The sequence below is a fragment of the Leptonotus elevatus genome, chromosome 18 (assembly GCF_054856555.1).
Source record: "Leptonotus elevatus isolate MCC_2025b chromosome 18, RoL_Lele_1.0, whole genome shotgun sequence".
NCBI lineage: Eukaryota > Metazoa > Chordata > Actinopteri > Syngnathiformes > Syngnathidae > Leptonotus > Leptonotus elevatus.
The window spans coordinates 7,439,500-7,452,308 of NC_141256.1; the positions used below are offsets into that span (position 1 = coordinate 7,439,500).

Sequence of the window (12,809 nt, forward strand, 5' to 3'; positions counted from 1 at the left end):
ATTACTCCGAAATAGAGCACCGAGTTTCAGTTTTTCTGTGTAAGTATTTTTCTGTTTTGTTTTTTTTATAATTCCCCTCTCCCCATTTTTCAGAATATTTTTTATGACAGAAAAAAAATTCAGTAAAACAGAAAAACAAAATCAGAAAAACAGAAAATAAAAAAAATACCCACAAAAAATAAAGCTCCCTGAAAAAATTAGTAAGAAAACCAGGAGGTTTTTTTTTTTCAATTGAATGCAATACGCTTCCGTACATACAGTGGCACATGCCTCGGAAGTGAGTGGTTAAAATTTGGTATTTATGAAAAATATGCCTCAAAAATATATAAAAACATTTTTTGAATTTTTTTGGGGGCAACATGCATATTCAGTAGAAAACAAAAGGTGTGATCTCAGTGGTTAGTGCGATCAAACGGTGTCTTAGGGTGTCCGCTTTCAAGTTTAACTGATGACTGACTATGTTACAGGTTTTTACCAACGCATTAGTCAAACTTGAGGTTTTAAGTGCTCACAGAGTGCATGGTGTGATTCTGATGACCACAGATGTGTAGAATAACGTACTTACCACCTTGAAGGTCTAAAAAAAAATTAACAAGAGAAAGTAGAGTAGCATGTATGAAGGTATTGCTCCATAAATAGGTGTGGTTTGATCATTTGTGACTCATTGTTGATAACAATAATAACATTTACCGTGGTCACCTTTTGAGAGCAAACAGAAAGAATAATAAGGGAGGGAAAAAAAAGAAGAGAAAACGTAATTTATCTATTTTTGCTCTTCAACTACTTCCACATTCATTAACAAATCATTCTAATGGCAAAATGTGAAAATCAATTAGGACATCTCGTCCACACTCCAAGAAAGAAAAATAAGCTTCCCCTCACCGGAGCAGACTTTCTTGTAGTTCTTGTTCTCCTGTGAATGGCCGGGCAGACGGCACTGGAAGCGGTACTGCCAGAACTCGGCGAACCAGGGGTTCCTGGTGTTGGTGTCCAGTTGCAGTTTCAGATAGTAGTCGTCAAAGGTCTTGACCACGGCGGACTGCAGCTTCATGGTGATGCCTCCCTTGGCTTCCTGCTCGTATCCCTCCACCACTTCGTCGCGGTCGGCCCACCCGTCACTGTACGGAGACAGAGAATGACACTGAGCTAGTCTTTTGTTAAAGAGCTTACATTACGTTAAGTATTCCCATGAAAAATTATTACTTTGTGAAATAGTGTGGCCGCAATCAATGAACCCTGACATAGCGGAGGAACTGTACCTCACTTGTGGCCCAATGTCCACTAGGATGGACACCAGCTGCAGCTTGTGGGACGGACATATGGATGGATGGATGATGGATGGATGATCTTAAATCAAAGACACTTTGTTAAGTAAAAAGCAACATAGTGCAATACCTTAAAGTCCCTGGGCTTTTCCAGACTGTGACAACGAGGCGCTCTAAAATGCCAGTGAAAAGCCGCTTTACACACACTGGCTGTCGAGTTTTTAAAACAAATTTCACTCCCTCCTTGGTCTTCCGTCTTTGTCTCTGTGACTTGTGTGCACTCATGGCCAACAATGAGGCGCTCTAAAGCAGCCACGCCAGCAAACTATCTAAAAAGAAGATGTTTTTTTTCCCGGGTATAAGAATGAACTGATTAATGCTATATTTGCACAAATGAGTACTACATACTTCTCAGTCTTTACACATATGTTCAGCAAATACCTTCAAACATGTATAAATTAGGGGTGTCAGGCAATTAAATTTTTTTATCGTAATTAATCACATGACTTTAATAGTTAACTCACAATTAATCGCAAATGTTATATCTGTTCTAAATGTACAATAAAATGTACAATATAATGTACAATAAAATAGTTTTCCCTATGTTTTCATACTCTTAACATTAAGTCATTGATACAGTAATTTCATAATTCATAAAATTAAGTTAAAATTAAAAAAGATGTACTGTACGTAAAAAAAAAGAGTGTGATATTGAGGTCATTTTTCTGCCACTAGATGGCATAGTTGCATTTGTAAGACGATAGTGACAGCTCAGTGCATTTTTCTTTTCATATTAAGAGCTATCTAATGTTTAACATGAAGTAACTTTCTGCACATTTTTTTAAATTGTAAACTACAACTCGACCCCAGTCTCCACAAATATATGCAATATTATTAAATGTATTACTGCTAAATTTTGACGTGGAGGCGTCTGTTGTGTTTCGACTGGCATTCCCCCAGTAAGGGCCGGTCATTAATCGTGCATTTAAAAAAAATTAAGTGGCATTAAAGGAACTTCAAATTAAAACACAAATTTTGACACCCCTAGTATAATTGTATTGAGAAACAAACCTCTGACGTTTCTGTGGCTTTGGAATGAACACGTTGCATGATATTAAATTATCCTCTCGGTGGCTTATCTCGAGTGGAAGCGTGGCAACTGTCAATTTTAAAAAGGGACAGTCATCTCAAGAGGTGACACCGCCACCGTGACTGCTGGCTTTCCAGTCCTCCGCCATCTTGTACCTGACCTAACAAGCTCATTTGGACATGCAGTCTGCTGGCGGGCTTAAAAAAAAATACAATAAAAAAAACACCAGCCAACAGGACACGGGCGAATAAAAGACAAACAAGCGCTCTGCTCGTTCTCCCTGAGCCGTGGTGGGACGCAGCCTTAATACCTGCGCCGCTGACATCTACACGCCAATTAGGTACGACTCACCGTGGAAGCAATTATATCAAACGCACGCGCGGGATGTTCAGGGTGACATATAAGGACACGTCTGTGTGTGTGCGTTTATGTAGGTTAGACCTTTCTGGCCATAATTAGTGTCCATCAAAGGAGAGGAGACGCAATCAAACGTGAGACAATATAAGCCGAGTGATGGAGTGTGATTAGGCCTGGAATGGAGCCCATATCTGGTGACAGAAGGCACTTACAGGTGCTTCTGGCTGATCGTCTTCATGTCTTGTTATCTCCTTAAAAGGCAGTGGTGGATGGTCAGTGCCGACAAGGTCTTCTCTAATTTATTCCCAAGTGTCCATTCTATTCATTTCATAGTGTTTCTCTTGGCTGCACTGCTTCCAATACGTGTATGTCAGATTTTTTTATTATTTTTTCTATTGTCCAATCAGATTTCAGCTGCATGGGTCGCAATGTCAAGCTCATCTAAACAGCGCCTTCAGAATCCAGATTTCTGGCCCATGCCTTGAGATACAAGTAATTTTTTTCTGTCATTTAAAACACTCACAAAAAAACGTTTCCTATTGAATTGACTGGAAATGCCATCCATTTGTAAAAGTCGCTCCACAAAACAACCTAATTGTTTTAATGTGTTTGCTGATTAGGAAAAATAGCACTATAGTATTAATGCATTATTAAAATAATCATTAATGAGCAATGTGCAGCTAATCCATATGATTGTATCGGAATTGGTATCAGGCAATCTTTTGAATTTAATTCAATATCCTACACTCTAAAAACAGTTGGGTCAAAAATAACCCAACTATGGATCAAAAATGGGACGAGCCCTACTTGGGTCAATTTGACTACTTAGGTAAAAAAATTAAGTAATTTTGTTTAAAACAACCCAGAAAGTTGGGTCAAATTGACCCATAAAGTAGTTCGGTCCATTTGTGATCTGTAATTGGATTACTTTTGACCCAACTGTTTTTAGAGTGTAGCAAAAACGATGACGTCAGCATCATCAATTTTGAAACAATCCCAACAATCCTGTATTATACTGTAGTATTGGTCATTTTGTTTGATGTCACACAAATTTAGTCGGTTTTTGTAAAGATTTTATAATTCATTTAAATCAAAAAGACACTGAAAAATATGTTGAAATATATGAAAGATATACCAGCTGATAAAAACTGAATATTTTTATAAAATAGATTGATGTGCATTTTGTACCAAAAGTAATTTTTTTAAATATTTTTTTAATTTTTACAAAATGTGTCCTAGCCCCATATAAACAACATTGCTTGTAGAATCAAAGGTAATGCCGTTATTTAGTTAGTTTCCCAAATTTCTTATTGGTCAAAAATGGAGACAGATCGAAAAAAAAAAGCTACTCGGCACTGCACAAATAATGCACGAGGCACTGGAGACATGAATGTGTTCCCAGGCAAAAAATGACATCTTCTCACTTTGCTCTCTCAGGATGATGCTGAACTCAACATGGCGGGGGCCGAAACTCATCACTTCTTTTCGGAACCACCGGGGGGACATCTATTGTGGGACAAAATCTAATTTCACCACACTTCTAGAGCGCTGCGGCGTCACACCGCATTATCAACGGGCCCATTACCGTACAATGTGCGTGGAAAAATACCTGAGGAGCACCTTTATAACTCGATTGAAGCAAAACTAATTGCTTTTGAGACTTGTATCAACCAAAGATGTGAACGCCGCAGTCCTAAAGAGCCGCTTTGGAATCTTTTTTAACTCACCAGAAGGTCAGGTTGGACTTTGAGGACATAAAACAAACTTTTCATGAAGACAAAGCCGTGGTGAAAAACACAATTGAGTTCTATAGTTCAAACATCTACCGTTACCAGAATCTGTACTTCTACTTGAGTATAGAATGTGACTACTTTTGTCAACCCCAAGCATGATCCAGTACGTTTGCCGTCCTCACTTATCAGTCCGATCGATGGGCTGGACTACCGCGATAAATAAGCGTCGTCTCCGCCGAGGCCTGGCGAGCACATATTGTGAAGCGATTAAGTGCGCTTGGAGACATTTACAATGACACCGTAATGGCCTCTATCACTCTTTGCAAAGAGGCGCTGGAGTCGGCAGAGCTCAGTGGGCTGCGGCGAAACATTCCGTGTGCGGCACAATTGGTGTTAGCTCAGCTTCGACGCCCCTTGGATTTGGGGGTTACGCTAAACTGGACACAACATGACAACATCATTGTTGACATTGGAACCCACATCCTGGATATTTCCATATCCTGGATATTCAACAATATTGTCAATGCCTGCTAAATAATTGATATCTGAGCTCCTAAAGCACATAGAAACATAATTCCCAAAACATTGCAGAGCTTACACATGTGGCGTTCACACAAACCTAGGTTTATTATTATAAACCTTCAATATTATTATTATTATTTTTTTTTTAATCAACAAACTGTGTTGCATCTGCGGGTGTGTTTTTGGACAGTTGTCATGTTGCCTCTGTGAATGTTAGTCCATGAAAAGTTATTTATTTATTCGTATGTTTAATGTATAAAAATATAAATAAATAAATAAATGTGTGTAAAATCAACATAGTTTTATTTTTTTAATACTTAGTCATGAATTTCGGTTTCCTTTTCTACATTAGCCTTATTGCCGCCAAGTGGCAGAAAGCTCTATTCTATTCTATTGTAGTCTATTTATGTGTCACAAGTACTAGTGGTATCAAAAGGATGACTGCTGCTGAGCCATCAAAAGATGCAATGCCATTATTAACCATGGGATGGCAGACATCGCTCACCAGCGCCTCCACCCCGAGGCTGTAATTGTGAAGAAGAGCGTGTCATAGTATGTGGCCGTTTATTTGTAGTTGAACAGTGGGTCTTTTCATTTGAAAATCTAAATATATGAATAAATATTATTTTTTTAAACATATGCAAATATTTTGGCATTTTTGTTATACGCCCAGTTAGGATGTGTGCAGGCCTATGTGGCCCCTGCAGTAGCACTGATAAAAAACAAAAAAAATTGTGGGCCCCTCCATGATTTCAGTTACACGCGCCTGTTAGAGAGGGCTTTGAATTAATATAAATTGTCCACTGGTGTTGTCTATCTCACCCAAGGCCCTAATTAGGAAACTGAATGAAGGTTCTAATCTACTTCCTCACTTTTACTTCACTTAAGCAATGCAGCAAAAAGTGTTTGGTTCACAGTAGGATGAGATAAATAACAAGCCCAAGGCTCGGACTCATCTTGGCAGTAGGATCTGAATCCAGGTTATTTTCTCTTTCCAAAGACTTTATGTGATTTATTAAAGTCAGGTTTATCTCTGTAAGCAAATTTGCTACTGGAGGCAATAGCATCCTTTAAATTCAAATTGACCCGTGATTATTAGCTGCCAATTGTTGTCATTTAAAGAGGAGCGTCTGATAATTCCATCCGTGACACAACTTCCCAGCTCTCCCCCAATGGTCTACTTTCAGTTGGCTTGCACATTTGTATATTTATGAAGCCATGAATTAATTGGCAGGGCAGAGATTTAATCACATGCACTCTTTCCCCCTGGAGGAGCAACAGGAAGAGTTAGTTTAAAAAGAGGAAAGGGAAAGGATTTGGTGAAAGGGGGGGGGGGGGGCATTGAGGGTGGCTCTCCTAATTGCTGTACGTGAGAGTTAAGATAAAAGTTCAGGTAGTTAATGGATTTTTTTTTTTTTTAATGTCAACTGAGGATAGCATTACCATGGGAAGAAAACTTTTTGCCTTGCAAAAGGAACTGCTGTAACTCTACTGGAGGCAATAATTTATTAGGGGCAAGGCCTTTAATTTTATAAATGCTAATGCTATGCAAGCTGCGTATAGTCAGCACTCACCAGACTTGAATTGATCTGAAAGACTGTTTATAGGCCTCTAAAGGTGCTGCAGTTTTTTATTAGCAAAGGAGTGGAAAATTATATTTGAGTGAGGCATTTATTTTTGGACGCGGGAGGTTTGACAGAATAGCGCAGTTGCTCTGCACTGCACTGTTTTAAAACGAGGGTGCTGGTAATATCCTTACTACTGTTGTCAATTACCATCAGAAGCGTGTCATAAATATTCTGATATTGTATTTGTAGTGGGGGATCATGTAAATACCGTACTTCCGAGCAGCTGCCATTGTGTCCCCATATTTAATTACAGTCTCTGTTGTTTTTGTTTCCCACACATCAGCCATATTCTTGCAGCGCTGCTGACAGACTGAGTGACAGATCCGCCGCCAGACAAACCCACCAACCCTCTGTCATGAGCCTAAACAACATCTCCATGGCGATGGCAGCGCAAACACAGCCACAGATTTTATTCCAGTGTACACGAAACACAGAAATTGGAACATGCAGAAAAAAATTATGTTTACGGAACGGGCAACAGAGTACAAACATACATAAGATTTCCCTGATTTTGATTTTAGTCTTGACTTTTTACTCAATTTTTTATTTACTTTTTTTTACTGTGTGCTTTCATAGTTTTTTTTATTATTATTATTATTATTATTATTATTATTATTATTATACCACCACCGCGAATGTTTTAAGCATGTCTGTCAATGATTGTGTGTGCGTCGACCGCTTTGATTTTATTGGGAATAAGGGGAGCCGCTTCAATTGGCCAGAATCGGCTGCGTTCCATCCATCCCACAATCTTAATATTGTGTATATATTAAGTGTGTCAAAATGAGTGCAGTAATTTTGAGTTAAAGTTCCTTTAACGCCACAAAAAAAAATTACGCGCGATTAACGACTGCCCCTTATTTGGAAGGACTGGACTGGGGGGAATTCCAGTCGCAACGCAGCAGACATGTCCACGTCAAAATTTTGCAGTAATACATTTAATAATAATGCATATATTTGTGGAGACTGGGGTCAAGCTGTATTTTACAATTTAAAAAATGTGCAGAATTTCACAAATTAATTAATATTAAAGATTAGTATGAAAAGAAAAATGCACTGAGCTGTCACCAATGTCTTACAAATACAATTATGCCATCTAGTGGCAGAAAAATAACCTCAACACATATCAATATCATACTCGTTTTTTACATTACAGGACACCTTTTTAATTTTAATTCAATGTTATGAATTATTATGAAATTACTGTAACAATGACTAAAAGATGAAGTCATATTTCTATTGGTTTAACATTTTTTCCACTTTTATGTTTACAAGTGTATATAAAAACTGTATTGTACATTTACGATTAGTCGTGAGTTAATCGGATTAGCGGTAGAAGATGGATGGATCGAGAGTTACCTATTGAAGTCATGGGATCAATTACGATTACAAATTTTAATCGCCTGACACCCCACTATACATACTGCTGGACTGCGCTTTGCGCTAGACTTGGGCTACGCATGAATGGAAAACAGCATGTAAAAAAGCGTAGCGCTCATGGCACATTTCATAGCTGCATATCTTTAAGTTATTATTTTGCCATCAAAAGTCCTTTCGCAGTCTTGTTTATGCCGTTTTTTGTCTCGCTTAGTCTTAGCAAATGAGGACCATTTTGCACTTGTAAAAGCCAAGACTCCAATTGATTTTTTGTTGTTATCTAAACAGGTAGGTTTGTCCTATTTTGGCATGATTGCAGGACATACGAGTCTCCATCCGCCAAACCACTCGGCACAATTCCACATCCTCCGCTTGCTTCTCCCGGAGATGGTGAGGAGATGAAAGCTTTGGAGATGGCAGGGAATGAGGCAGCTAAATGTGTCATGCTACCCCACTCTCCCGCGCTCTCTCTCTTTGGAATATTTCATGTATTCAAGCTCAGAGCGAAAACCCGGCTGTGTCCTGACAAACACACAATAACGTGTCGGCAGCTTTCATTGCACCAACGAAACGGCACTTAAGTTACGCCATTTCCAATGTGGTGTGGTAGTGTCAGTGTCCACAAAGAGGTACAACAAGAACTTTGTCAGTGCCAGAAGAAGAATGTCGGGAAGGAGATCCCGCGTGTGCTGAAATTAGTGTTACATGTGGAAAAGCAGCTTATGCAAATGATGTTTAGTAATAAGCGCCTCCGAGCGGGCATGAGAAGGGAGGGCAGCGGCGGGGTTTGACACCACGCCGCCACTCATGGGGGATGATAACAAAAAGACGGCAGATGCTGATCGACTTCTTCGGAGGTGCGTCGACCGAGGCCGAGCGGGGAGAGAAGAAGCTCTGGTATCGCTTGCCAACGTGCTGAGATAATTGAGTAGGTGGCAAATGAATATTTAAGAATAGTACACGGGGAGGAAGGACTCATCGCGCATTAGTGAGCGGCACACTACGTGGGATAGTTGGTGTTAATCGTGCGGTTGGGAAAAAAGGAACAGAAAAAAGGACCAAAATGATACAAGATAAAATAGAAATAAAGGGAAGAAAAGAAAAAAGAGGGAAATTAAAGAAGTAAAATTCATCAGGATTCGTTACAGGTGATTACTATATGTATGTATAAATAGAGTAAAACAATGAAAATAAGAAAATGAAGCTAAAAAGATATATTTTTTTAAATGCTACAGTGCAGTACAAACTCTAATGTCTGCAACAGCGTATTAGGGCCACGTATAAATATGTTGTTTTTTTTAGAGGGTGGGGGCATTATTCCGAGAAAAAACTTGCAACTTCATAGAGTCGCAAATTTGCGACTCTATAAAGACAAAAAACTCTAATTTGCAAGTTTTAAGTGGCACATTTTCGAGAGAGAAAAGTCGGATGTTTGTGCAAATACTTTTCGATCGGGTTTTCAAATAAGGAGATAGTAATTTGCCACTTTACAAAGTAGCAAATTTGCCACTTAATAAAGTGCCAAATTTGCCACTTAATAAAGTGCCAAATTTGCCACTTAATAAAGTGGCAAATTTGCGAGTTTTTATCGGAATATTACCCCTACTCTGAAAAAATGGATATACGTGGCCCTAATACGCCGTCATAAATGTCTAATCTCAAAAACGAGGAAAAAACGGCGAGTTAGGTTGTGTGAAGGTGTGTACTTGGTTAACTTGGTATAAGTAAATACAGTGCAAATGCAACAGAATTTTTTTTTAAAGGACAAAAAAAATACAGGCAATAAAAGAAAAAAAAGACATTAAAAAAGGCAGAAAATAAAACTAACATTTACCAGGGTTCGCTATAGATGACTCTGGGGAAAAAACAAGAGAAAACTAAAAGAAGGCAAACAAAGCAAAAAGAACACAAAAAGCACAAGCTGGATGCGTGTGGTATTGCAAAAGGTTCTTTTTTTGTCAGCCTGGTGTTGTTGTTCGGTTATGTGATAGGGTCGATGGTCATGTGTGCTGTGCCAATTAGAGTGTCGGGATATGGAAAGCATGTTATCACCCTGACTACATTCAATGGCCCAAAAGCTTTTAATATGCTGTGGGGGGAAAAAGCTACTATTATAACTATAATGAGCCAACCAGGTGTTCATTCAGCATCATGTGTCACATCTGCAAGCGCGTCTTTTACAATAGCACAGGTGTCATGTTATAGTTGTGAACTTAAATAAACCCTCGCTATACAGTCGTTTTCGTGATGAATCCGTCCCAGAAAACCGAATTGTACAAAAAAAGGAAATATTTCCCATATAATGGAAATCCAATTAATCTGTTCCTGATATTGCCCAACAAAATCACTTCAACTAAAACAATTTTAAATGATTTATTCAAATTCATCTGTATTTCTATAAAGGCTTTTATAGAAAGGAAGCCAGAGAAACATTATAATGCCACACAGTAAAGCAGCAGATGACATTCTAACCTTGAGCCGCAGAAGTGCTTTATGTTTGATGGATTGAAATCGCGATGAAATCATTTGCTCCCAAAAACGTCGAAACACGTTCTATTTTAAATATTGCCATGGTCCCAAAAACGTATTTACAGTGTATACGTTTTTTTTATGCTAGAACATATAACAGGCTTTATGCAACTTTTGACCTGAAGAGGTCGCTTCAAGCAATGTTAGCTATTACAAAAAATGGCCAGCAGGTGGCAGCAGAGTATAAGAGATCAGCCAGGGCCATGTTGCAATAAGCTCTTTTCCCCCAGCTTTGTGAATAATGATGAAACGTAGCTATATTCTAATGCTAATTGCTGTGAAACGGAAACAGATACAAATATACTTTTTTTTTTAGATAAAGGAAGAGACTCTAATCTTTCTTTTAGTAGGTTCCATGTTTGTATAGCAATAGAACTCAATATTCTGTGGGCCTTGCAAAATCAGTCAAAATCCAGTAATACAGCCGGTGAAGGGGATTACTTCAATGAAAATGGCTGGGAGTAAATGACTTAATCAAAAAAAAATATATATTAGTTGATTGCAAAACTTGGAACAAAACAACTAGAAAATAAACTATAATAATAATAATAATAATAATAATAATAATAGCAACAAAAAACAACTAATTCAAGATAAATACCGACTGTTCCTGTTGTGCCCACGTTGGCCTCTTACAGGCAGTGTACACACAATGAAATAAGCAGAGCAGAAGAAGAAAGTTTAGCTCTATTAAATAACATAACTCGTTTTTCCATGACTGAGACGAATATGTGCCTTTGAGCATTGTTATATTACCTGTATGTATGTGTCCCTAGTGTTTATGTGTGAATACTCCTGGAGTTCGATTCTAATTACACCTTAGCATGTCAATGGGATTTTACATTGACTTTAGCATTAGCACTGGCGATGTTTCAAAAACGAAGCATATCTTGTATTTAAATATACAATGCGTGTATATGTTTTTGTTATGTGTTTAGTTTTACAGTAAACTCCAACAGGGGTGTCATTAAACAGCTTAAATCATGCACAGGGAGGGCAGAATCTCAAGTAACATGGTGCATTCAGGGTACTTCAACATTATTCGGTTTTCTTTGATTATAATGTTTTTAAGATAAAGAGAAGCCAAAATCGAAATCACGATTACAAACAGAAGATACTCCATCACACAGCCAAAATGTTTGAGTGACATACCACAGAGGGAAGACAAGAGACACTCCGGAGCAGAGTGGACGCCAAGTGCGGCGCTGAGAGCAGTCTGCGGGTCGGCCGGTGAATGCGCGTGGGTCGAGCACCTGGCACACCTGGCTCTCGTCTGAAGAGCAGCCTGCCGCCCGCCGGCCAAAGCAAAATCTCTCCAAAAACGCTTTTCACGCAGTTTATTCGGCAGCCTGCTTCTTTTTTTTTTCGGTCACTCAGCCAAAATTTTAATGTCTCCCACCGGCAATAAAAGAGTGCATTTTTTTCTCGCATCTACTAAGGTCGTTACTACATTGTCACCACAAGCTCCTGAGATATGATCACGGCTGCCAACTAGGCAGATACAGCTTCCATTTTGTTTATGAGCAGAAGGGAAATTGTAAAACCAGAAAAGCGCTCATTAGAGCAAAAAAAACTCTGCCAAGGCTACCACCACGGACAACCACCATGTACTGTAAGCGCCTTCAACTTTGTTCACACTGTGTGTAAAAACAATACATTGTCCGTCATTTTCTTTTTAAATACCTGAGCAGTTGCTTTTCTTGCGGAAACAATTTACAGTACACTGGTGCCTTGAGAAAACAGGCCCACTTCTTCCTTCTTAATCCATACAGCTTTCATCTGAACTTGGAGCGATGGAATCAGTGACATTCAAAACAAATAGCACTGCTCCACTCATTTGTTCAAGAAATGCACACACAGCTTATCATGCGAATTGGCTCAGACCTCCTCTGTTATTCTCTCTTTTTCTGTGACCCAGAAGTGAGCATGTCGCCCATCCGTGGAGACCGTCCACAAAAAGCTAAACTATAGACCTACTTCCCATCCACTCCTGCGTCCATCGAAAAAAAGATGAATCCAGGAAAGGGAACTCATAACCCGAGAGTGTCGTCTCGTCACTATGGATAATTTAAAAGCCGCATTGGAAAAGAATGAGTGCCTTCCCCATGCCGGCAACTTAAACATGCGGGAATGAATTAAATATAAGTCGTACTACATAAACGGAGAGACAGAATAGCAGCACTCATCTTCCGCTTTTTTTTAATCCTCCTCCTTGTGGATATGTTCTAGAAAAGAGGTAGGCAGATAATAGGCAATTTGTCACAACCTTTGCAATATTTACCCCAAATATACAGTATCTAAAAGTTCA

General features: G+C 38.8%; 1 protein-coding gene across 2 annotated transcripts in view; it reads right to left on the reverse strand.

Annotated features, from left to right (window-relative positions):
• The window catches only part of grm1a (glutamate receptor, metabotropic 1a), a 95,570-nt gene that overhangs the window by 10,932 nt on the left and 71,829 nt on the right, over window positions 1-12,809 (reverse strand). For both annotated transcript variants that reach the window (XM_086061758.1, XM_086061759.1), the window contains one exon: window positions 883-1,118. In XM_086061758.1, the coding sequence (XP_085917884.1) occupies window positions 883-1,118 (236 nt within the window). The remainder of the gene's footprint in view (window positions 1-882; window positions 1,119-12,809) is intronic.